Source organism: Oreochromis aureus, linkage group 15, assembly GCF_013358895.1.
Source record: "Oreochromis aureus strain Israel breed Guangdong linkage group 15, ZZ_aureus, whole genome shotgun sequence".
NCBI classification, from domain to species: Eukaryota; Metazoa; Chordata; class Actinopteri; order Cichliformes; family Cichlidae; genus Oreochromis; species Oreochromis aureus.
In genome coordinates, this window is record NC_052956.1 from 11494919 (window position 1) to 11520551 (window position 25633).

The 25633-nt window shown below is 42.5% G+C and overlaps 1 protein-coding gene across 3 annotated transcripts in view; it reads right to left on the reverse strand.

The window, feature by feature from the left end:
* The window catches only part of stxbp5a (syntaxin binding protein 5a (tomosyn)), a 94098-nt gene extending 70043 nt beyond the window's left edge, over positions 1 to 24055 (reverse strand). For all 3 annotated transcript variants that reach the window (XM_039598540.1, XM_039598539.1, XM_039598538.1), the window contains exons 1-3: positions 23701 to 24055; positions 23435 to 23579; positions 21183 to 21280 (exon numbers count right to left, since the gene is read on the reverse strand). In XM_039598540.1, the coding sequence (XP_039454474.1) occupies positions 21183 to 21280; positions 23435 to 23572 (236 nt within the window). In that variant the 5' untranslated portion in view covers positions 23573 to 23579; positions 23701 to 24055. The remainder of the gene's footprint in view (positions 1 to 21182; positions 21281 to 23434; positions 23580 to 23700) is intronic.
* Between the last annotated feature and the right edge of the window lie 1578 nt (positions 24056 to 25633).

A 25633-nucleotide genomic window follows, 5' to 3' on the forward strand; every position in this document is an offset into this window, starting at 1 on the left:
ACTGTGCATCCACTCAGAGACAAATACCTGGAAAAGCAAGCATAAGAGCAAGCAAGAGAAAGAGAGTGAAGAAGAGGAGAAGGAATGAAATTAATCCACTGGCTGTAGAGATTGAAGGTGGGAAAGTGTAAGGGAGGGTGGGAGCGGAGAATCGGCGAGGCCAGAAAGGAAGCAGAGAGCGAAGGGGGTAAACTACGAGAGAATAAACGTTGAGTCAGTGGAACAGCTTGTAGCCGATTGCTGCTGCAAGAACATGCAAAGCAAAAGGGAGAAAATGAGAGATGTGAATGAAGGAGGAAGAGGTGAGATTGAAAGAGACAGGAGAGGAGAAGGGAAATAAAAGAGTGCGACAGAAGAAAGAGGTAAGTGGATGAACAGGAATAGAAATACAGGGATATTTAGTTGTATGACAACATCAGCTATTCCTATTCCCTGAGCATTTTGGAAAGAAAGGAAAGATTTTTTAGGTATGCTACTGCAACTGCCAAAAAGTCTAAAAGTCTCATTTAGATGACTCTGACAGCCAGCAGCTTAACAGAAGTCATGAGTTCTGCTGTTGTGATTGCAATGCAAAGCCAGTTAAAGGATTACGCTCCAACAGGCAATGGAGCTCAACACAACAGGGAGTGTGTGTGGATATTGGCACTGATTCCTTCTGATTTGGAGCCCCTTAGTGCTAAATTGATTACATTTAAATGGATCTGATTTTTAATTTGATTCATTTAAATTTTGGGTGTTTTCAGTTATGTCACACAAAGTGGGATAAAGCAGTTTTACTATGCATGAACTGTCAGAACCAGATGTTTCTGAATATTCACTTTAAGGACTCCACCTGCAATGTCTGTGCTGCCTATATTCTGTATAAAGGTGGGGTTTAAAATGTAATAGTAATGCCAGCGAGTAACATCAGAATAGAAAGAGTCATATTTTCAGTGTATTTCATAGCAATCAGACAATCTCACGTAGTAGATGATCCTAATTTGCCATATGATCGGATTTCACAGGAATGCCGATCGCATCATAAAGTAAATAACACCATTGTATAACCTTTCCAGCGCAACATGAACCATGTGATTAGTTGTAACAACATCGAAATGCATTTTTAAGGTCACAGACGTTTGTAATCAGAAAACAGGATGGCGGACCGACATCCCGAAAGAACCATCAAAGTCGTTAAGCAAGCACAGCTATGTCATGTGACAATGTAGGGAGCTTGATCATTCGTGATTATAACCCAAAGGATGGTCCCATCTTTCGTCCAGATTGCACACCGCTAGCAACAAGCAGTGGACAAGAAAAATTAAGTTTAGTGTGCAATTTAGATCAGATGGAGATCACCAAGAATTCACAGGCGTCCTATGACATCCCTCCCTGAGCCTGGTTCTGCTGGAGGTTTCTTCCTGTTAAAAGGGAGTTTTTCCTTCCCACTGTCGCCAAAGTGCTTACTCATAGGGGGTCATTTGATTGTTGGGTTTTTCTCTGTATCGTTATTGTACGACCTACTGTGCAATATAAAGCACCTTGAGGCGACTGTTGTCGTGATTTGGCGCTATATAAATAAAAGTGAATTGAATTGAATTGAATATGAGATGTATTATTTACTATATGACATTCAGTAACTTACAATAACCCCACTGTAATGCCTCAATTTCCAAGAAAAGGACATTTTGCATATTCCACATCATTTAGCTCTAAGTGAACCATTTACAAATATTTAGTGGCTACACAAGGCTAGTATTTGATGCAAATACATGTTCACTCAAAAAGGTGCAAAGACTGAAAAGATTTGTATCTTTAAAATAAAAAATTGTAATAATTAAAAATGTATTGTTTTTGTTTAGACCTAAGAAATAAGCCAGATTGCTGTGCAAAATAAATAAAGAGGTTCCTGCAAAAAGAACCTTTTAGATTCTTGTCCAGTTCTGGTTCATGTTCTGTTTAAGACAGATCATTGGCTTTGGCAGAGGATCGTGCTCTTCAGATGCCCTTCTTATTTCATATGTGACAAGAGAAATATTTGATAAAAATAAAAAATGAATCACACAACCCCCTTATCTCCAAAGGGATGCTTGCAATTCCTTTGCACACAGAGCTTATTTCTATTTCTTCTCCCACACATTCGGTGTACCATGGTCAATGAATTGCACAAAATGAACATTATCAATATGAAAACTGTGTTCAATTCATAAGCTCATATCAGATAGGCCACACAATTGGGTATTGAATTCAGGAAGGGCTGCGGAGAAGAGGAGGAATAAAAATCTCCTTAACATCTGAGCAATTTTACCCAGTAAACATAAGGTTTCACAATAAAACACGCTTGTTATTGAATATAGTGAATGAAGAGAGCGAGGAGGCATCTAAAAGGCAGATCCAGATGAAATGCTTAAAGTGTGTGAATAAGATACACGTGTAATAATTTTCTCTCTGTCACACAACTGAGAGATTGAAGACTGGGAAAATAAGACAGAGGGGAAATAAAAGTGGCTTTTAAAGACAAAACCTCGAGTGGAGATTGAGAAAGACACCGGGGAGAATTATTTAAGGAAAAAACATGGCTGCAACGTATAAAGATAGAAAGGAAGGAGAAAGAGAGGGAAAGGGAGAAGAGGAGGAAGACACAAACATCTGCAGGACTAAGTCTGTGACTGGTTTTTCCTGCTGTCTATGAATAATGGATGTGGCGAAAAGGAGCCAGTATATGCATTTAGATGGCCTCATGTATTATCCTTTCAGAGTAGTTGGGAAGAAAATGTTTTATTAGAATTTAAATCAATGCCAAATTAACCTTAAACACATTCACGTGGCAACATCGGGATACAAGTTTCAACAGCAATAAAATGCACCCGGAGACCTCGTCTGCTCTGAACGGGACCACGTGGAAGGGAAAGTGTGCTGTGCTGTTTTCTGCTGTATTAACTCGAGTAAAAACTAGACACGAATTTCAAGCCAGGTTTGGGTGTGGGTGGTTGTCACGAACAAATACAGATAAGCTAAGGAAGAAATATAATATATAACGCAAGAATCTTTTACAAAATCCAGTATTTCTGTCCACTGAAATTTTTAAAAAGTGCTGAAGTTTCTTACTTCCACCCAATGTTTTTCTTAGCTGCTTTTCCAGCTGCGGTATGTGAAGAGGCGTCTGGAGCCGATTCCAGCTACCTTATGTTCCTTTGACTTTTCAAAACTAATGTGTTCAAAGATGGTGCTTAGTTTTCAACTAATCACAAATAGTTAGGAGACACTGGAGAGCTTAGTGCTCAAGAGGTTAAGGTGAGAGGCAAGACAGCCTGTCGCAGTGAGAGTCTCACATCCACAACTACAGTTAATTTAGATTTTTGTGTAACAACCACATTTTTGACTGTGAGAAGAAATCACTGCAACTGCACCAACCACAGCACGCCCCTGCATTAACCTTACAGGGCAAATGATGCCTCTGATATCATCCTGCTTCAAATAAAGGTCTGTTACATGCTGCGGTTGAGGCATGCACTACCCGCCGCTGATATCAAGCAAATCTTTCAAAGGTAGGATCATGGGAGATTAGTAAAGATTGGCCACTAATGTGTTTCTGTGTGCCAACCGATGCAGAGCCAGATTGTGCTCTCAAGGTCATGGACCTGTGAGCTGCCAGTAAAGCAAAAATCGCTATATTGCTAGACACCTAGCAGTATCTGATTGATAATATATACACATGCACACCTCAGCAATTATATATTTAAAGAATTGGTCATTAAAAAGAAAACTATGAGGAAGAAATGATGTTATCGTCATCGGTTTGATGACTGAAATGACGAGAATGGAATCCATAGATTTACTCGGGCTGATGACTCAGGGTATCCGTACCACACTCCCTGCTGGCAATAATTCTGTTGTGTCTGGTTTAGGACTAATTAGGCATCGTTGGTACACTGTATGGTTGTCAGTTTGCCCGTAGCACAGCGGAGAAGGGCATCTTGCCAAGTGTCACGCAGCATATAAAATATTAATCTGAGTGCTGTCCTTTGCTCTTTGATTAATGCGAGACAGAAGGCCAAGTATTCCCAGCACTTAACCGGAGACTACCGGTGAACTTGCACGCATACACTGAGGCAGCAGGGGGCCACAGCCGGTAATGAAGGTGTCCTTCAACTTGAGGACAAAGGTTTAAGGTTTCCGATGTGAGCAGCCATCTGCCCTGCTGAAGTATCGTTGAGCAAAAAGCTGAATGCTTCACTTCTCTGCGGTACTATTCAGCAAAGACCTGGCTTCCCCCCTCAAAGACAAAGACACGCAAAGGAGGTTAAATGGTGATTGTAGTTTGGATCTAGGTGTGAATGTGAATATGATTATCTATCTCTGTGTTAGCCCTGGCAATCTGACCAAGCGTCCCCTGCTTCTCGTCCTGTTTCAGCTGGGATACCGCTTAAGGAGGCTGCTGTTGTGATCTCAGAAAGGCAACCCACTCTCTCTCTCTGGGAGTCCATGCTGCCTCGGTAGTCCCGCGGATGTGCTGGTGGACTTGTGCTGGTTTTGTTTCCGGGTCTTCTGGTGGTGCATTCTTTTTAACCATCTGTTATTTACTTTATTTCTGATTAGTCATTCAAGGCGTTTTCTAAGGAAACAAAATGTATTTCCAAGGTTAGTCCACCACATTTGGTATGGCAACTAATATAATAGAGAGGTTCACTGGTATCATGTTGATTTCTGGGCACCTTTATCAATTTGAATAAGATCAACTATATTTGTATAAAATTTAATAAATCAATAAAGTTTCAATTTAAGCTTTAATTCACACTGCTAGCTGACCAAAACAGCCTAAACGCTTTAAAATCCCTGACCAGGAGAAGCTGTTATAAAATGCACTGATGGATGGATGAGTGTACATTTTAATACCTGTAAGAGCAGCTGTGGATTAATTCAGGAGATGCATTCAATTGGATTAAGCAATTCGGGGCACCGAAAAGGAAGATATTCTCACTGAATGACCGGATTAAAAAGAGAAGAATGCATATTCACACAGGCAAATGCGCCATGCACTTAATTAAACAGCAGCGCTTTGATGACTCACATGTCCATCTGTGCAATATAAAAATATGTGCCTCCGACTGCAGCACAAACACTACAGTACATGTTTGTGTGCCATCTCCTTCATGCACCGCAGTTATAGTCTCCCTGAGCTTCTTCCAGGGATTATAACAGGCAGGTTAGAGGAAAAAAAACACGGAGAGAGTCAGGCGAACACAGTCACATCACACAGCACATACAGGCTTTCAGGGATGGATCTGAAGTGAGTGCATGGTACAACAAAGACAGTTGCATAAGTCGACAGAATCGTTGCTGTTTATGAATGTGCGCGTGTCGGTGGGTGTTTATAGACACGTGCCGTGCTTTGTGGAGGGCGCCCAGGCCGTGACATTTCCCGTTTCGCCACCGAGTTTTGGGCAAAGTGTATACAGCGTGGGAAAGACAGGAAAAAGAGCAACAGAGTGAGAGCACAAAAAACGAAAGCACGTCTTCCTCGCTCTGCTGCTAATCCCCTCTGTCGCCTCTCCGCCTCTCTTGCTCGTACCATTGCTGTCATTTTTATCTCTATCGCCTTTCCGTCTGATGTGTCTTTCAACTTACTCCCCCCTCTCTCCTATTCCAATACTCCTCCAAGTTGCCCATAGCCCAACTAAAACATGCCTTTACACACACACACAAGCTGTGATGTGTTGTGTTTTGAAACTAGGACAATGGATGTCTGTGTGAATGTGCAATGCATGCGTGTCTGTTTGCACATATTTAACCAGAGCGTCTGTCTCTCTCTTATGCAGTTTTTCGAAACATTATCAATCCCAGAACTCCCAAGTATGGCTGTAGATGCACCAACCAGGCAAAGCATGTTAAAAATAAATAAAATAACCTTTTATTAAGTCCAGTATAATCAGTTATTTGAACAGATTTTTGTTCAAACTATTTATGTTCAGTTTGAAACTGAATTAATCTCAAGTAGGTGCTTTTGTAGACTTTGAGTCAAGATTGGGTTATACATGTGGCACTGCATATAATACGCATCGGTACAAAATACTGCAAGTGCAAGAATACGACCTTCATCCCCTGCTCGTGGTTTCTCCCTGCATTTAGTGCCGTCTTTACAAAGCCAAACGCTGCTGTTTGGATCAAGGTCAAATAACTGACTCAGCTAGTCAAGGATTCCCTGCTTATTCACCTTGAAAAGCTCTTTGGTTGCTTTGGCCTTATGATTAGGATCTTGAATAAAATGCTGCCCAAAGAGTTCTGGTGCAACTGACTGAAACCTCGCAAGCAGAATTCTCTTGCACCTCAGCGTTCATCGTCTTTTTCTTCAATAAAGTCATTATTAAAAGCTTTTTGAGCTGTTCCTTTTGTTTTTCCATTATACTGACAGATTTACACTCGATCTTATAATCTTTGGGTTTTGGTGATTCTTAGTTTTTAAGGATCATTTCAACCGCTCACGTCACTTTACACAACTTCCTGTTGTGTAAAGTGAGTCTTGTTCTCTCCTTTAGTAACGTCTCTGCGTTTACGTCTTCCCTGCGTCAAGTTTTTTATGTCTTAAGTCTAGGTCTCCGTCTCACCGTTTCCTGTTTTACTTTGATAGTCCCTCGTCTTACGTGTGTTATGTTCAGTTTTGCTTCCCTAGGTTCAGTAATTGGATTCAACTTCCTGGGTGTTTTGTATTTTTTTGTTTGTGACTTTTAGGAACAAAGCTACCCTTTAAGTTTACGTTTAGTCGTGTCTGAACAGGGCAGATTTAATACTAAGCTGGAGTAAATCTTCATTATTCAGAATAGCTGGTGGAAAAATGGTGGTTTGAATGTTTGTGAGAAAGTTAATGTACAGACAATATAAAGTCAAACTAAATATACGAGTCGAGGCATCATCATCGTCGAACTAGTCTTTGACTTTGATTTTAGCACGGTCCAGGTGTGGTACCGGCATTTCAGGAAACAAGATCTCATGTCTCATTTTGTGTGTATTCTAACGGTTCTAGCGAACATTAAAATAAAATGATTAAAAACTGGGAAATTCTTTGTAAAATATCCGGTTGCAGGTTGTTTGTTTCCACTTTTATTTTGGATCGTCATTTTAAAGGCTTGCCAAATCCTCAAATTAATTTTGGAAGAAGCGCAGGCATGATGAAAGCATTATTGGAGAGACCTCTGGGAATCTGAGCCCAATAGAGCTTATTCAAAAATGATTCAGGGACTGTGTCTGAAGCCCAGAGCTGCTGCATCACATTAGTCCCACTGTTAGCTGGTACACAAGCAGAAATGCAGACACTCATATACTAACTCACACATGCTATATGCCGATAGACCCTTACACACACACACAGAACCAGCAGTTCTCCTTATAATGGCAGTAAAGACACCTCATGCATGCAGAATGCACCAGCTGTACACACACCCATGAACTCTCATAAAGGACAGGCATTTACATACATTGAATGCATATACTTAAAGAGAACAGTCTAATACAATGGCCTCAGCCATTAAAAATGCATAATACTGCAGCAACAGTTTCTAAAAATGACCACCTGGGCCAGCTGTTGATCGGTGCACAAGGATCAGCCTGAGAGTGAGATGAAACCTAACAATACTTCTTTAAAGGATTCAGTTTTGTTTAAACTGAATCCTTTTTACATCACCGGTTTAAGCGTCAGTGAAGTAGTTAACTGCATTCATTATCTGTCTGGATGCTAATATTTTGAGGTCTGCCGCAAAGGTTAATGCACTCACCATTGTTACCCCCCGCCTCATCGTGTTATTGGCAATCATCAACGCCCACTTTTAATGTGAAAGCAAAAGCACTGCCAAGCGCCAGACAGGAAGAGAAATAAGGCCAATAGACCCCAGTCGAGGCTTAATGGGGGCCTAGCGGCGCGGCTTACTGAGACCTCTCCTACCGCTTGTTCATCGCTCACACCTGCTGGTCGTCTGAGAGATGGAGGGGGCTTCTGGCTTATCAAACAAATTAGCTGCTTCATCACAGGGATGAAAGTGGCGATACACAAGCTGCGAAGCTGTCCTTTTCTTTCACGGGCTGTCCTTGCTCGAAAACAGAGAAGTAAACTGCGTGCGATTACGATGCTCTGTTTGACGGAGGCCGGCGGATCTACAGTGCACTGTGTGGTGAGTAAGAAGCGATGGGTCTCCCAGCCCTCTAGGGGTCTGACACTTCAACCTGCTGTCACAGCAGACGAATGGCCAAAGTGCGGTGGCTTCTGCTTGGACAGAGGTCTGATTACAGTTAGATCAGGAGCCAATTTTTTGCCCTTCCAATCTCTGCAAACCCCACCCACACAGCACCACAGTTCTGAGTCACAGAGCTGAATGGCTGCAACCACTATGGCTAGCGTCCATATGCATACACTCCTACAGTACACTTTATCTCCCTCTAATTTCTCATCCTCCTCTTCACTTTTCTAAACTTAGATGCAACTTCGTCAGTCTGCAGTGAGATCATCCCTCTGCTCTTCCTGTTGATTGTCATCTTGTCTCCTATAGCTGTAGGGCTTCCAGCCTGCTTGTGCTGCAATGAATGACAATCCAAGGACACATCTGCACCACTTTTAGGTATTTATGTCTTGACAGCTTTGCGTCATGTTGATGTTATTCCAGAAGTCTCCATGCTTGTGAAAAACAAAAAGAATCCCAGTATACGTCCCCTCATACGGAGTCTGCCAACTCCCAGCTGGATGATGCTATAGCAGACAGACACATAGACATATAGCTCTTTGTCTCTGGACAAACACGTCTAGAATTTTGTCCTTATCTTCCCCCATCCGCCCTCCTCCACATACATCCCCTCGGGTCCTGAGATGTGCATCTCAACATCCTTGCCCAACCACCCCCCACCATTTCCACGTTTTATAGGACAATATCTTCCACGCTGTGCACATATCAGACAAAAATGCAGCCCGACGGCCAGTCACGTGCCACAGAGAGACAAACATCTTGGTCATTAGCATACTCTTATGGACTTAAATATAGGTCTGTCACACTTAGCAACAGGCTGAGAGCTGAGTGGGGAGGGGGGCCTGTCCACATGCCAGCCATGTGGCAGGGCATTAAAGCCTGAGTCATCGCGTCATGTGACATGTGTGTCTTGCCTGCAGGCACTCGGCAGGACTGCATACTAAAGAGCAGCCTAGAGAGAAGCAACAGGGGGATAAATACCATTGCAGCTACCGGCGGAGGAAGGCGAACGTCGGGATTTGCGGAGCTCTTATTGACAGACAAAGACTGTGCCAAGTCCAGGCTCGCAGTCTCAGTCGGCTAAAGTTTAGGACATTGGCTTTACTCAAGCAAACTCCATTACAAAATGCCATTTATTTAGGCTGGCAGCAGTGAGGCTTAAGTCACTGATCGGACATTTAGAGCCTTTTCTCTCGAGCTGGGGAAAATTTCAAACATTTGTTTGCTATGTCACTGTCAGCATGAGGAAGAGGCACAGAAGCCATCCAGTGCTCTCAGTCGAGGGAAATAAATTAATATCCCAGTGCGTGAATCTGCGATCAAACTAAGTTTGGCCAGTTCGTATGGAATAGATTATAATGCAAATGTAGGGCAAGCACAGCAAAATAAAACACAGAGCTCACTTCAGCAGGGCATGGGGACTGACAATAATATCTTCCTCCCAAAAAAGAAAGCTAGACTCAGGGCTAAAAGGTGGATTTAAATTCAGGGTGGGGCTTTTGAAATGTTAGCAACAGCAATGACGGGCACTCCAAGCACTGTGAAAGGCCTATACCAGTCAAATTTCCTAAAAGTGAGAGGCCACATATATCACAGCCTCCTACACTCAACTGCAATTTCCACTGTTGCAAAAGCAGCCGTGGAAATCAGAAAGATTTGAAATTCATATTGTTTAAATCAACAGTAAATAGGATTTGTTTGTCTACTTGGATGCTTTCAGACAGACTGAAGACCTTGGTGACACATTACTGAAGTCAGTGGCAACAGCAAGCTGTAAGAGTGCACTTTCTGCTTATATGGTTATGTTTTAACTTTTCCATCGCTGCCCCCTTTGTGACCATGGAAACCACAGAAGCTGCAGGACAATACAGAGACTCATTTTGTAGATGGGCTAATTAAGCTTTTTCTCATATAAAAGTAAAACATTTGATTTTTTAAAATTTCTTTCCTTTTTTCCCCTATTTTGTAGATGCTATTACATTCTGTCCTATCAGGAGATATTAACAACATTAAGTCTTACCAAAGAAAAGCATCTTGTATATGATTCAGCAAAAAAAAGCAAGCAAAATACAACCTGTTTGTTTGTTCTAACGTCATCTTTCCCCAGACACTGCCCACCAGCTACACTTTATTTTATTTCAAATACTTTCTCTTTGACAAATAATGCACAGTGACAGCCATACAAGCGCTGCTATTTTGTTATTGTGGCACAGCTGCCCCTAGTGTGTTTCTTTACTAGGTTTTAATGTTACATATACACAAAACCACATACAATTCTAATTTATGTGTGTAAGGCCAGTGCAGGAGCAGGCTCAGGAAGCGCTCTTAAAAAAAAGAACATTTGAGAGGTCCTTCCAGCGTGGTGAGAAATTTTTCTGTTGGACGTAGCCATGAGCAGCTTCAGATGACTGTGCAAAGTATTATCTTAAGGTAAGTGTCATACACACTTTGTTCAGCTGGTGTACACTGCTTAACACTGACCGTGCAATGCGGAGCATGTGCTACAAGTAGGACCAGATTTATCCTGCTCGAAGGTTTTTGCGGCAGTTAAAGGACAAATATCTTAGTTGCAGTATATCTTCCACACTGGCAGTCTAGGTTTGTTAGCTAGAGCTGACAGAGACGCTAATATTCTACAGCTGGAGCTGATTTGGTTGACTATGTAGAAATTAGCCTTTAGCAAAGAAGATAAAAAGCATGAAACAGAAGACTCAGACTCAAATTGCATAATCGTATGTCTTGGACCTAAGCTGTGAAGCAATAAAACTATAGGAAACTTTGTGTGTCTGTCATAACAGATGGTTCACTTGTGTGCACGTTATGGTGGATGTTAAGGCCTTGCTGAGGTTAACTACACATAAATATAGAAAAGGCAAGGCAAGGACACCTACCTACTGTATGCATGCAGCTCCGTCTCTGTCTACAAGAGTCTTTATCACACACATACACCCACATCTCAGCGCATAAAAACGCAGTGACAGGCAATTCCTCAAGTTCTGGCGCCTTGGGAACCTTTCTGTCTTTCCTCCTTTGCACACTCGCAAAAGGTTCAAATCTGGTTTTAGCCCTCAGGTTTTGGCTGATTTGCAGCTTTACATGTTTTATGTATTCATGCTTACAGAATCATCAGCTGGCCTCGCATTATCTGCAAGCGCCCTTTTGATATCAGGATTTATTTTTAGTCAGTGACTCGAGCTGCCCGTTCTCTGAGGCAGCAAGGCAACCTCAAACCGTAACATTCCCAACACCATGTTTTGCACTTAAAAACTGCCTTCAGCTCATTTCTACTGTTTATTTCGCCAATTCTGTATCTATCTTTGACGTGTCACTCCAAAACACTTTATTCCAAAAGACCTGGTTAATCATTTTCATTGGCAAAGTGTAGTTTTGTTCTTTCTGGACAACAAAAACTCTTCTTGCCACGCTTCCCATTCAGATCAAATGTGTGATATTTTCTGATTTTTTGGACAACAACAGTTGCAGGAGTTACTTTAAGATCCTCTGACTACACGTTGGGTTGTTTTAGACTTCGTTTAAATCAAGTGACGTGCTATTAGGATGACTTTGCTGGAACAGTCGGTCCTGACGCATCGGCAGTCATTTGAAATCTATACCACTTGTTTGAGTGATTTTCCTTACAGAGGAACGATTACTCTCAAGTCATTTGGAAACCTTTTCAAAAATCTTTTCCCTGGCTCACAGCCATCCAGAAGCCTTTTTGTCAGGGCCTTGGAGAGCTCTTGAGGACGTGAGGGTAAAAGAAAGCAAAGCGAACACCCTAGAAGGAAGAGGTTTAAACAAGACTGGGGCTACCTGCCACTCTTTAAGGAGATTATAATCCCTGATATCTAATTTGGAATTTGTGATTCTAATTTTATGATTTTGAAGAGGTGATAAATGTAGCTATGTACTTACTTTTTTGTGGAAAAGAAAGTCACTACAAAATGTCATTATGTTTACTTTACCTGCAGGCTGTAATTTAAAGATCAATTTTTTTAAACATGTGAAAAAAGCTGGTAATTTTCATGTAATTTAATTAGATTTACACAATAAAACATCATTAACTAACAATCTATCTGTTTCTGGAGCTTGGCATAATGGCCTTTTTACATTTTGCTTTTTAATTATGCTTAATTGGTCATAACTGTTGTGTTGGGGAAACAAAGTACATGCGGCGAACATTAACATGCGCGTCACCTCTCGCAAGATAAGCCCCTGGATGTCTGGGTAAAGCGATTGGAAGAGGAGAGCGTTCCAAAGCCAAATCATAAGGAAACATATGAAACATTAATGTGGAGGCAGCAGCGGCCCTTGAGACAGAGTGGAAGACTGCCTACAGTGGTTGAGCAGAAATAATTGGATGCAGAGAATAAGTAGCAAAATCAGGAGCTTAGATAAAATAAAATACATTTTAAAAGCATAACAGAAGAAAATGTAGAAAAGAGTGAGACAAATACTTCACAGTCATTTCAGAGTCGTGGCCCTACGGAGACCCGGAGGTCACGTCAAAGGCAGGGGGAAAAGCAAGATGACAAAATCTTTGTGCTTCACAGCGTTCTGTAAGCCAGTCCCCCTACAAGCACCACAGGGACTGTGCCAACCTGACAGCATAAGTTTGACTCACCCCCACCACAGTTCCACACATTAACAACAATGTCAAGCAAAACCACCGAGTCTCAACCGCTCACGTCATATTGAAACAAGCACCTGAACAAACACTCGGGTTTTTTTTGCTTATTTTTAGCTCATCAAATGAAGCGTTTTTACCCACTCGAGGAGAAGCCTTTAATTCAGTCCAGTCATCTTGACAGCAAAGCATGTGCGGGACAGTTATGCAGTTACGATTTCTTGCACAAGCTGCTTCTCGCTTTGTGTTATCAGTTCTTTACCCCAGAGAGCAGGCCACAAAGAGATGCTCAGGACACATGTTCGCCCTCCCAGACATGAGGATAAACATGTGTTTACAGACCAGAACAATCCCCTGGCACACACTGTGTGTACTGACGGTAATTGAAGGACATCGCATTCTCATTCAACCTCAAAAATGCCTTTAAATTAATCCCATACTGCGCGTTCTCTGTTGACGTCATGTATGATTTGTTAGATGACAGTGATATTTCAGCGAGACGCCGGATTTCCAGCATGTATGCTGAAGTGATATTTATATCCCTTGACAGGGGAGCGCTATCAGCACACGCCAAAACCTTCTCTTGGAAAGTTGCAAACAACAGCTTGTACTTAACCTACCAAATAATCGGCTATTTATAGGCAAAGGGCAATCTGGAGCTTTTTTTTTTAGCTTTGAAAGGAAAGAAATGAACGGTTTACATGATTTCTGAAGCACCAGCATTTAGTCCTCGGGGAGTCAACCAAAGTGCCGCGATAATGAAAGCTACAGACTCACAAATGAAATCAATAGGAAGCATAGGGTTACCACAAGTATCATCACTTAATCGGAAGCCATTCACTATGACACCAAACAATCTATTAGAGTGTGCAGGGTATTTACTTTTAATGCCTGACTCTTGACGACAAGGGACCTGCTGTTGCACCAACCGGACAGTGGTCAAAGCTTTTGGTTGCAATGATGCCGTTAGATTAAGAGAAGAATATTGACCGGGACTTACACGAGTGCAAATCAATACAATAGGAACGTGATCCTCACAAGTGGCCCAGCCAATGTTGAAAATGCAATGTTGAAAATAGATCCTGCCGTAAATCACAACGTTCTGACAGAGCTGCGCGCTCTGACTGTCACTCACTCGCTAGGCCGAACAACACAGCAGCGAGTATGTTATCAAGAGTACTGCGCGTGGCGTGGTTAAAATGGAGCTCACGTCTCAGATCACAGATTATCAGTATGTTACGAAATGGGTGATATTTTCACAGTTTTGGCCGCTGCTTTGGTTATAATAGAACTACACTCACTGAGAATATTGCTAAGACATGGGATGAAAGCAACAATGAAGTTAAATGAAGCGATAAATGAGCAGCAAATTGATTAGACAGCTAAAAAGGGAAAGTGTGAGGGCCCGAAATGCCTTTCTTAATATCTCACTGAACATGAAAACTGTCTAAATGTTGGTAAATACTCACATGCTTCCATGCCCTTAAAATTCCTACATACATCTCTAATTTATACAGCAACTCATATGGACTGGCCCTCTTTTCTACTCTAACGGTCCACCGACTGAGCACTCAAAGCACTTTTTAGGAAAACACATATTCATCCATTCATTCCTAGAGCACTATTTCTTTCTATGTCACATACACATGATGGACATATCTGGAGCAATCTTGGGTTCAACATTTTGCCCAAGGATACTTCAACATGTGAACTGCAGCTCGGGATCAAACCATCAAATCTGGGACTCTCCACCATTTGACCCTAGAACTGAAGAAGCTTCTCGGATTAGAGGTGAAACGTCTTCAAGCAACTTAAAGAAGTCCAGACGCTTTTCTTTCCAAGGTCCTTAGACCACATCAATTAGAGTTTTGCAGGCAGGATTAAAAATGTCAATCCAAACTTCCTACTGTGTTTGCTCCATCCTGGAAAATGTTAGCTAACCTTATAACTAAGGTTCCTTCAGGCTAACATAGGGATTTGTTTAGTACCACTAAGATCACCTTAGTATGACTTTCTACCCATGTTAAAGTGGTCAGAGACAAAATCTATCTTTTCATGGTTACTTACAGTTAATAATTACAGCTAACACAGACAGTGTAGCTTCACCTGTCCACAAGCAGTCAGAATAAAGCCGGTCAACATCCAGTACAATAGGTACACTCTCCCAGTGCGCGTGTTCAAATATAAACCTATTTATTCTCTCCAGCCCACGTGACACTGTGTATTTACATTGAGCCACTCAAGCGTTGTCTCCCGTCTGTTGGGAATAATTAGTGCACAGGTTGGTGACCTCTCAGGCATTGCTACTCTGCATCAAACAGTCAGTACATGTGCATTACTTATAGCTTGGTTTCTTTTCATGCAGCGTGGAGACAAAAGAATGAAAAATGTGCACATGCATTAACAACAAGCAAATTTAAGATGTGCCTTTGGTCAAAAGCTTCTAGACAACACTTATTAAGCAGTCCTTCAAGTTCCCACCTTAAATGTGATGAGTCATGGTAAGTAGGAAGGCCTGTGTGTCTGGATGAACTTTACTTTTCTTTTACATGTGCACTTTTCCATTAGTTAACTGGTCGAACGGTTTAAACCATCAAAGCCACATGCCTCCCTTTAATGCGCAGACATACACACACTCATCATCCCTGACAAGGCAGGAGTCAACAGAGCAGAGAGACAAGGAGCAAGAGGAGTAAGAGCTGGAGATAAATGTACACTAAATTATTGAGGAGAAGCAACATGGCAGCACAACTTTAATCACCCTAAACCCGGATCCCATTTGGTGCCTGTCAAGGCTAAAGGACTTAAGCAGAACACGCTGTCAGGATATTGGACAGAGGGAAGCAGCAAAAACACTGTTGCGGTACTGATGCAGCAAAATTTGTTTTCCATTTCTAAGAACCGATAGAACAGAGGACGCTGAGTGCTTTGGGAGGGCATGAAAGATTCAAACCTGGTACATAAGGGGTCTTTGATTAACAGCACTTCAATACAGCGCACAGCCACAAACACATGCCCTCTTTGTTCCGGTAATAGTGTAAAGTTGATGTGCACAGAACTGACATGAAAGCCACATCTTGGAAGTTCCCTTGTGACCTTACCACGGGCTAAACTTTCAAGCCTTACACGGTTATATCGACTGGCTGTTTTAAGACTTAATTTCAACAGATTTTCTCTTCTTTCTCTCACCCAGTCCTTGTTCTACTTGTGTGAAAAGTAAAATGAGGTCCACTGGGATGAGATACTAATCCCTCTTTATTTTCTGTGACACCAAACCACTTTAACAATCCTTCATCCCCCATATGCTACTGCCAGCTCTTGAGCTAGCCACTGAGAAGGAAACAAACTATACATTTGTAAATTTTGTAGACCTTTCCAACAGAGCAGATTATATGAAATATGAAGAAATACACATGTTTAAGTCACCAATATATAAAATATGCATTTCCCTTCTACACTCAGTTGCTTGCAATTAAGAACCTAAATCACACCACAAAAAAGCAAAGAAAAGAAAGTTTTAACAAAACAGATAAAAGACCTAACAACTGCATAAATGGTCTATGACCTGAAAACAAGCTTTAGCTTTCCCTCCATCTCTAAAGATAGTGCAGCTATGCAGAGAAAAGTAGCCAGAGGGTCACTGTAATTATTTGTTAAAGTTGAACTGCACTATGAAAGCAATAATAATAATAATAAACCAGAACTTATATCACTGGAATCCTCCAGGAGAGTCTCACGTATATTGAAATACACGGAAATATTAATAACGTTTAATCGCGAGTTTAATCAAAACAAGAACTTCCCTCGCATGCATATGATGAAGCGCTGTAGAGATTGTGAGCTACTACTGAACACTTCCTTTGGTGCATATTATACCAATTAAATTCACGCTTGTATTGCTAAGTAAAAACAATCTGTGTCATTAAGATCACGTCTCAGCAAGATTTTCAAGTGACTGTGGGCAAACGATGAAGGGTAGCACACTCACTCATTGCATCAGAATCTGACGTGCGTGCATGCATGCACGCGCCGTTTCTGCGTCCACCAGTGTCTGCTCGCATATACAAATGTTTGCCCTTTTGTGCACGTCACACATTATTTGAATCCGCATCCATTAACATCTGTACAACTCATCTATCATCGTGCGTGTGCATATGTGCAGAGGTACAACTGCGTGTTACCTCAGCCACCTCCGGACAGCTATTCTGAAATAATAATTCTGGGGATGAGCGCACGCGCTTCTGTGTGTGTGCCTGTGTGCCTCCATTTGGACGTGTGAGGCCTATGATGTCCTGCGTTTGTCGATGAGATAATCTGGCAGAGCATGGACTGACAATTTGATCTATTGATCTGCGTCTTGCTGGCTCACAGGGAGTCTCTGAGTTATAGCGCTGCCATTTCTCCTGGCCACCATTAGTAAGGAGCGATCTCTCTGGGGAGGTGATGCTGCCACAGTGTTAAACACATTTGCTGCAGACCACCCAGAAATTGAAATACATACAGATGACTCTGGCTCCAGTGTTATAACATTCCAAAACTGTCCATGTTTTCTGTCAGCAAGTTGTCTGCACACTGTTAGGACACTCAGTTTCTATGTACTGTTGCTTTAATGCGCAAAAACAATGTCTGCTTAAAATCGTGTTCAGTATTACACGTTCTTGCTGACACAGCATAGAAAATATTTGACCAAAATAAGCAAAAGATTTTCACAGTTGTTGACAGTTTGACACATTTTAGATTGTACTTGATTACTCCAATGTACTGAAGTTGGAGATCCTAAACTACAGGTAACTGATTCATATGTTGATGTCCAATACTTATCATACGCCTGCAATCTCATATATCGACTACTTCTCTCACCCCAACCGGTCGCAGCAGATGGCCCCGCCCCTCCCTGAGCCTGGTTCTGCTGGAGGTTTCTTCCTGTTAAGAGGGAGTTTTTCCTTCCCACTGTCGCCAAAGTGCTTGCTCATAGGGGGCCATATGATTGTTGGGTTTTTTCTCTGTATGTATTATTGTAGGGTCTACATTACAATATAAAGCGCCTTGAGGCGACTGTTGTTGTGATTTGGCGCTATACAAATAAAATTGAATTGGAACTGAATTATTATGCAGGATATAGCAATTTTTAATGCAAAGACTTTAATGGGTTAAGCAGTGGTCTGCTTTGAATCCGCTCCAAAGCCCTGCCCCTGGCCCTTCTCCCAGTTTTCCTGTCTACAATTGTTCTATTACAATAAAGGCTAAACAGCTTCTAAGAGAAGTATAGCAGGTATTAACTGCATGCTTGGTTAGTGTCAGTTTTGTCTTTGGTATGCCAAAATATCCTGAAGATAGTGAACAAGTACTGAAGCCCAAGTTGCTCCCGAGTGTGAATGTTAAAGGGAGAGCACTTAGACATATAAAAAAGTGCTTGTGTGAATGTGTGTGTGGATGGGTGAATGAGACATGCTGTATAAAGTGCTTTGAGTATTCAAGTAGAGCAGAAAAGCGCTATACAAGACTCAGTTCGTATGATGGAGCTCGGCTGGCACGTGCTGTTTGATTAAGGCAAAAACTAGCATTACTCTCAGTACTGAGATTACTATTATTTAACACAATCCTCTTTTTACTTTTACCCTTCATGTTGATCCACTGCATCACATTAAAAAGAGGTGTGGAGGAAGAAGCAAGAGCATCATTGCAGAATGGTTTGAAGCTAAATGCTTGTTTTATCTTTTAATCTTTTCTTTTTTATGAATGCTGCAAGCCAAGATTGCAACAGTGTTTTTTGTTAGTCCGGTGAAAAGCTAATCTTCTCATCTTTTTGTCTTATGTTGACGGCCTTGTGGTTAACCTCCTGGTAAACACTAAAAAGGCCTCTGCAGTGTTCGCTGAAAAGTAGCGTCATCAGAAAGTATTTGGCCAAGAAATAGAGGGCATAGGAAACAAGGAAGCTTTTCTTTTTTTTGCTCCTCCACCTTCATCAGAAACACTGTCTCATCACTAAAACCACTAAAAAAACGGCTTTATTAATTCAGCATTTTGCAATCCTGCTTATTTTTGAAAATACACAGCTAATCCAAAGGATAGCTAATGTGGGGTGACTGCTTGCACAGCAAATCCCCTTGTTTTTTTAAATGCTCATGACTTCTTTTTGCTGTTGAGATACTGTGCAGAAAACAATTGAGTGTGTGTCTCCGTGTGTGCACTTGGGCATATCTGTCTCACTGCATTACCACACACAGATCAATAAGGATTCTATTCTTGGCCATTAGATCTTGAAAAAAGGGATAGCCTGCCTCTCTCACTCTTCCCTATCTATTCCCCCTCTCTCTCTGCTCTTCCTAGTTTATTGGCCTGTTCTTTCCACGGGCTCACCAGCCAAGCTCTTTCTCCATTTCCCGTCTTTCCCTCCTCCAGACAACACCAAAGGGACATTGTCATCTTCCCAGGTGGACGCTGAAGCCAGAGGCAGAGTGAGTGGTGAGCAGCCAATACGAGGCAGTTTTGGGGCACCACTGAAATGATTGGCTTTATGTCTACAGGGATGAGACATATCCTCAGAGGACACAAACACCGACTTGTATCCACGTACTCAATCGCACATGTGTACACATCAGTGCACGCCTCCTGTTTGTGCTGTAATTTTCAGTGCTTTGCCACGCTGCCAGGCTGAGGCCCTTGATCTGCCACTTCCTGTAATCCTTCACGGAAGAGGGGTGCAGCCAAATGTCCTGGCAGGCCAACCAGGCAAACAAACACACGTATACACACACACATAGACATCGATATCCATGAGAAGCCTCTCATGGCCTGCCAGGGCGTAGATGTGACCATGTGTACCAGCACAGGGAATCCCTGGATGCCTTTCCAAAACCTGCAACCAGCCAAAACTTCAACGAAATCACAACCTGCCACAAGACCCCCATCCGGCAGCTCAGCACTGCACAATTTATGAATCGCGAAAGCTCGAACTACACCGCCTGCATCTGCGCCACAGTGGTGTCGCTGTCATCAGATAAAGAGACAGGGCTGACTAAACAGTAAAATAACAGGGGAGGAGAACCAACACCAAGGAGCAGATAGATGACTCCCAATTCACCTTCCACTGACTCTGATAAGACTCTATCTGATCCACATCACTCAAACACAAAAGAGATCCCTCTGTTCATTCAGTTTCAAAGTGACCAATTACAGCCAGCAGGAAACATCTGACAAGATCATTCACCCAAAGTCGCTATAGTCTGAGTATAGGCTGACTCACTATAAATTTCTTGACTACAGTGGGGGGGTTTTTGTCGGGGGGGTTGATTTTCTGAGACTACCTACTTTGGAAGTAATGGGTAATGTACCAGAAAGCAAAACACAAGCCCTATTGAGCTTATCCACCTTAACATAGTACATCTACCAAAGCAGGAATTTCCACTTGTATCTACTAATACAAGTGATCGAATCTGCTCTAGTCCAGTTAAGGTTTATTTTGAATCTGTAAAGCGTTAGGAACATACAGTTTTAACTTTAAAATGTGGTGTGCCTACCATCTCACTCAGTCCGCCTTAAAACATTTAAAAGGTACACAGGCTGCCCATCTTTTCTTTTTTTTTAAATCTGGCAAACACGGTTCAGTAGACTCTCATGCTCATCATCGTCCTCCCTTTTTTCCAGTGCAAGGTGAACGAGACTGAGTCACAACCATATCTGCCAGCAGGTGGGAAAGAGGGACAGCCAGGCGGACCGCTCTTCATCACACCGTAATGAGCTGGCAAAGGTTGTCGGACAGGCAGGAGAACACACGGAGGACCTGTAAAAGCGGCCTCACACAGGCAAGTTCGCGGGCGTTCTCTGAAGTTATATGACTCCCCGTGGTGCCATTTCATCGCAAGCTGTTGTCCCTGTTTGTGTTAACGTCCTCATATTGCAAGAAAGCCGATGCGAGCTAACACTTGTGCCGAACGGCAACACGTATTTCAATATGTGGGGTCTGTGCGGGCTTTGCTTTGATTTAGTATTCGGCACAAGGGTGCAACAATGTAGCAAGGTCAAGGTCTAAAAAACAGCTAAACTGTGAAATTCAGTGACGGTAATGTAGTCTATATTTTATGCATTGTCTCGCCTTGGGATAAAATCTGAATGTTGGACTTTAAGTTAAAGAGAAATCAAACACTGAAGCTCGCAAACCCAAGACACCCACCTTTCCAAAATCCCTCTAAGATACTGAAAACCAGCCAACATACAGGAGCGTCTGACAACAGCAGCTGAGACGACTGTTCACTTACCTGCTGCTGCCTCACAGGGATGCACCTACCCAAAGGAGCTGCCACGGGCCACAGCAGCTCATAGAGGCTCAGCGGCAAGTAAAAGGATACAATCTGAGAGCTCCACTCTGGGTGCCAACGGCCAATATCTTCTGCACAGGGTCAAAAGCCATGGACGACGGCTGATAGGGGAAGCCATGACGGACAGTCTGGTGCGATATGTAGAAAAATGAAGAAGAAGAAAAAAAAAAAAAAAGCAAATGTGTTAGAGAATATCAATTTGCATTTCACAGCAGGGGTGTTGTTTTGTCATTGGATGCCACACACCTGACTTTGCTAAACAAATGGGCCAGATGGATGTGAAGAGTGTTATGACAGAAATATAAAGACTGAAATTGTGCAGACAAGGGAAAATTTAAAAAAAAAAAGAAAAAAAAAAGATGGAACAAATGCTCTTTCTGTGCACGGATATCCTTTTCTTAATGATAGGTATGATATTTGGAGTCGCTTTTTAGGTTCCTTTTATAATCACTGGCCTAATTTGAGATTTCATCTCTCTCTCATTTCCCTCTTTTTATGTTGTTTTCCTTCTCTCGCTGCCTCCCACGTGAAGTCGTGATAACACTTAAAGTCTGGAAATAAAATACATGGAGAAAAAAAAAAAACATGGATAAGGAGGAATCAGGTTATGATTAGCTTTTGTCTCTTCTTTACGGTGTGCGACGCATTATAAGGTGTTCCTGGTTCACTCTGTGCATTTCTGTGACGGTAGTTTTATGGCATCAGTCAGCCGGCGGTGGGCTGTTGGATTTGTTTGCTTAGTGACAGAAGGCTAAAGTACATTACATAAGAAGCACTCGGTGCAGCAGAGACACCTGCCTTCCTTGTAGAGAGACATTACAGAGAGTTCCTGTCCAGACAGACAGCAAAGGTGCAAGAGTGAGCCTGAAGTCTTGTTCAAAGGCACTTCAATCAGATGTCTTGCTGTTGACAGACATATTTAGGCTGCCGTGGCTATAAAACCTGCAGTCTTTGAGTTGGTCTGTCTAGTCACAAAACCCCAACGTCCCCAAAGCCCTCAGGTCTGTTGACATGATTTTAGATTATTTTCCCGTGTTTACTTCACGCGCTCTCAACGTAACACTTCTTACTGATGTTAATCTGCCCTGGATTTGCACCTCTGTTATGTGACTACTAAAATACACAAGGACAACAAGTCTTTTAACACACAAAAAAGACTTCAGTGTGCAAATATGCTAAAGAAAATCAATGGCAGTGTAATTTTTTTCCAGCAACCAGATGTAACGAAGGATATCACACATAGATGATTTCAAATATATAAAAAACGTTAAGCAAAAAGCTTCACAAGCACACAATTTAAATATGTTGGGAAATCAATGAGAAGCACACAGTGGGGTCTATTAAAAGGGCAATTAGAAAAGCTGCTGAGGAAACTCCGAATTGACTTAACAGTAGCATGCATGTCATGTAAACTGGACGGGTATTATCCCAATTATCCCATCTACTACTGTGGTCAATACAGACAGAGGAGGGCGAGCCGCCTTTTTTAATCTCCCAAGCAGGCCTGCACTCACTTCAGGCGCCATCAGTCCCCAATGATCTGGGGATAAAGTGGTCTGTGTTTAGGTGTGGATGAGGGAGACCGAACGGAGGGGGGGGTGCAGGGATGTGTGAAAGAGAAAAGAGGAGGGAGAAGAAGGGAATGGAGAGACACTGCGTGGAAAAGACAACGCGCACACTGCCACACGCTCGCTTACGCACGCACATCAATCACAAACCAGTGTTTTACTAATCCAAACCAACAGATTATGCAAGAGGGGATCAGTTCAGCCCAGCCCCTCGATATGACAGTTCATGCCATGCGCACATGCAGAAAACTCCGGGATTTTCACAGAGTACACTGGCGCATATTAACATACCCCGTGTTGCTCGATGATTTTAAAAAAGCTCCAAGTAAATTACTTAACAAAAACATAAACAATCGAATAGAAACTTGCAGCTGGTCGGTGCAGCGCACTCGCCAAACAGCATGCGCATCGTAGGTGCCTATGTTGCACTGTTTATGCGCATAGGCTGTGATCTTTCTGAAATGGACAGGCTGCTCGCCAAATGTTCATTAAATCTTTAATGAGCACGTGCTTGTTGTAGTTTAGAAGAAGACTGCAGTGTAAAACGCTTTGCGGCTAATAAATAATTCCGTGGAGCTCCACTTGCACCATCCGTGTTCTGAGATGGGATAAGTGCAAAACATTGCCTGCAATAAATATCATTAGCGCTAAAAGCCAATACGCAAACAGCTGTATGATTGAAAAAGAAAAAGAAAAATCTCCAGTCTCGCCCACCTTGCAGAGCTGGAAATGCTCGGACTGGAGGGTCTCCTGGATGAGATGGTTCTCTTGTGGCCCCACTTGGACAGACGGCGTGGAGGAGGACACCTCTTTTAAACCGTCCAGCACCTTCCTGATGTTGAACTTCTTCATTTTCAGACTGCAGAACACAGAATTGAAATCACCCGCAATAATAATGATTAAAAAAAAAGATAAAGGGAATGGCCACTTTATTTCTCTCACACACACGCGTGCGCTCTGTTCCCCCCTGTGGCTCTCACATTTTAGTGCTTATTATTTATCGCAGTCTCCATGCTGGAAAGCTCAACGCGCGCACCGCACAGGTCAGGTCGCCGCTTGAGGTGTTTCTGGAGAGGGGGCGGTGGGGGTGTTGGCGCGTCGGTGTAATTTGCTCCTTGGAGTCCGTGCTGTGCCCCACTGCGTCTCCGTTCTTCCTCTCGGCGTCCCTCCCCTCCCCTCTCGACTGTGTGCGCCGCTCAGCCAAGGCGGAAACGCAGCGCAGCGGCGGCGGCGGTGGTGATGGTGGTGATGCTGCTGCTGCTGCTGCTGACGCTCTTGCGCATGTCTGACAGAACAGGCTTCAACACAAATCCCGCCACCTTGCCAACCCTCTCTCTCTCTCCCTCTTGTTTCATCGGCCCCAGCGACAACGCCCCCTCCCTCCCCTCCCTGTCACGCACGTATAGTAGGTTTTGCTCCACTGCACCTGGTGATGCTGGTGAGCCTGGGATGCAGCAGCGTTGAGAGAGTCTGTGTGGAGACAGACGAGCAAACAAACCGGGGCTCAGTGCCATTATTTCCAATATACCCTTGCCTTAACCTCTCCGCCTCTTTTTTTTTTATGTGCTTGCGTGGAAGATTCGCCATATTAAGGGTCACGCACAACAGATGATGGATGTGGAAATCAGTTGGTTTTTTTAAACGAAAGAAATGGTTGTGCCAGGCTCAGCAATAAAAGACAGTCACAACAATAATAGAGCTGCATTTTGAACAGTTTTGGGGGGGCTTGGAGAAAAATGATAACATGAAGGACAAAATCATCCACTTTTAATCTATATTTTATTTTTTAGGATTTCTTTTTCCTTTTTTTTTTTAAAGACGTTATTGCGCTCCCTGTGCTGTTTGATTTCATTATTTATTTATTTTTGGCGAATGCTGCAAGGAGCGTTTGCAGAGAGGGAGGCACGTTAAGTAGCCCAACAGCTGAGCAAGCAAATGCGTCTATCAGTATCCATAGCAATGACTGTGTCCATCCTAGTGGAAGTTTACGCGCTCAACCAAGCTCCGCGGCTACAATGCAAGAGCAAGACTTCATAGTCCAAAGCTGATGAAAAGGAAGGAGTTTGGAAATGTCTGCAACCATATGACATGTATGTCTCTCAAGACAATAAATCTAATCTTTATCATTCTGTTTAAGCTGAGATGTTGAACAAATATAAATGTTTAATCTTACTTTTGCTTCTTTTAGGAATCAACACTCTAATGTGTTTTGCTGTCTCTATAGATTTGAGAATAACATTCACATGAGTCAGCAACAATAGAGGGGCTCTGACTTTAGCTATTCCACACACCTTTTCTGAAAGAACTTTCATATTTGCCATCTAGTGGATATATTGAGGGATAGCATGCCAGACGGGTTGAAAGCTTTGAACTATGGAGGGTGTATGTCCCGCCACCAAAGCATGGAGATGCTCCAAAGATTTAACATATGCAGAGTCCATGACATATGATTGTGAATACCTTGTGTGTATCAGACTTAGAATAGACTGGTGAGTGTTGATGAGCTGGACTCCAACCGTTCAAATCTACCAGTACAAGGGCACCAATGATTTTAGATGTGTGCAAACAGTATTGAGATAGTCAATCCAATTCAGTTTTATTTATATAGCACCAAATCACAACATAAGTCACCTCAAAGTGCTTTATGTTGTAAGACAAAGACCCTACAGCAATACAGAGAAAACCCCAACAATCAAGTGCCCCCCTTTGAGCAAGCAGTTGGTGACAGTGGGAAGGGAAAACCCCCTTTTAACAGGAAGAAACTTCTAGCAGAACCAAGCTAAGGGAGGGGCAGCTATCTGCTTGACCAGTTGGGGGTAAAGGGAGGAAGACAGGATAAAAAAAATACTGTTTTTATACACTTCTGTAAACCTTTTTCACCTCACACCTAGATTAGCCAAGGCTTGATTCACG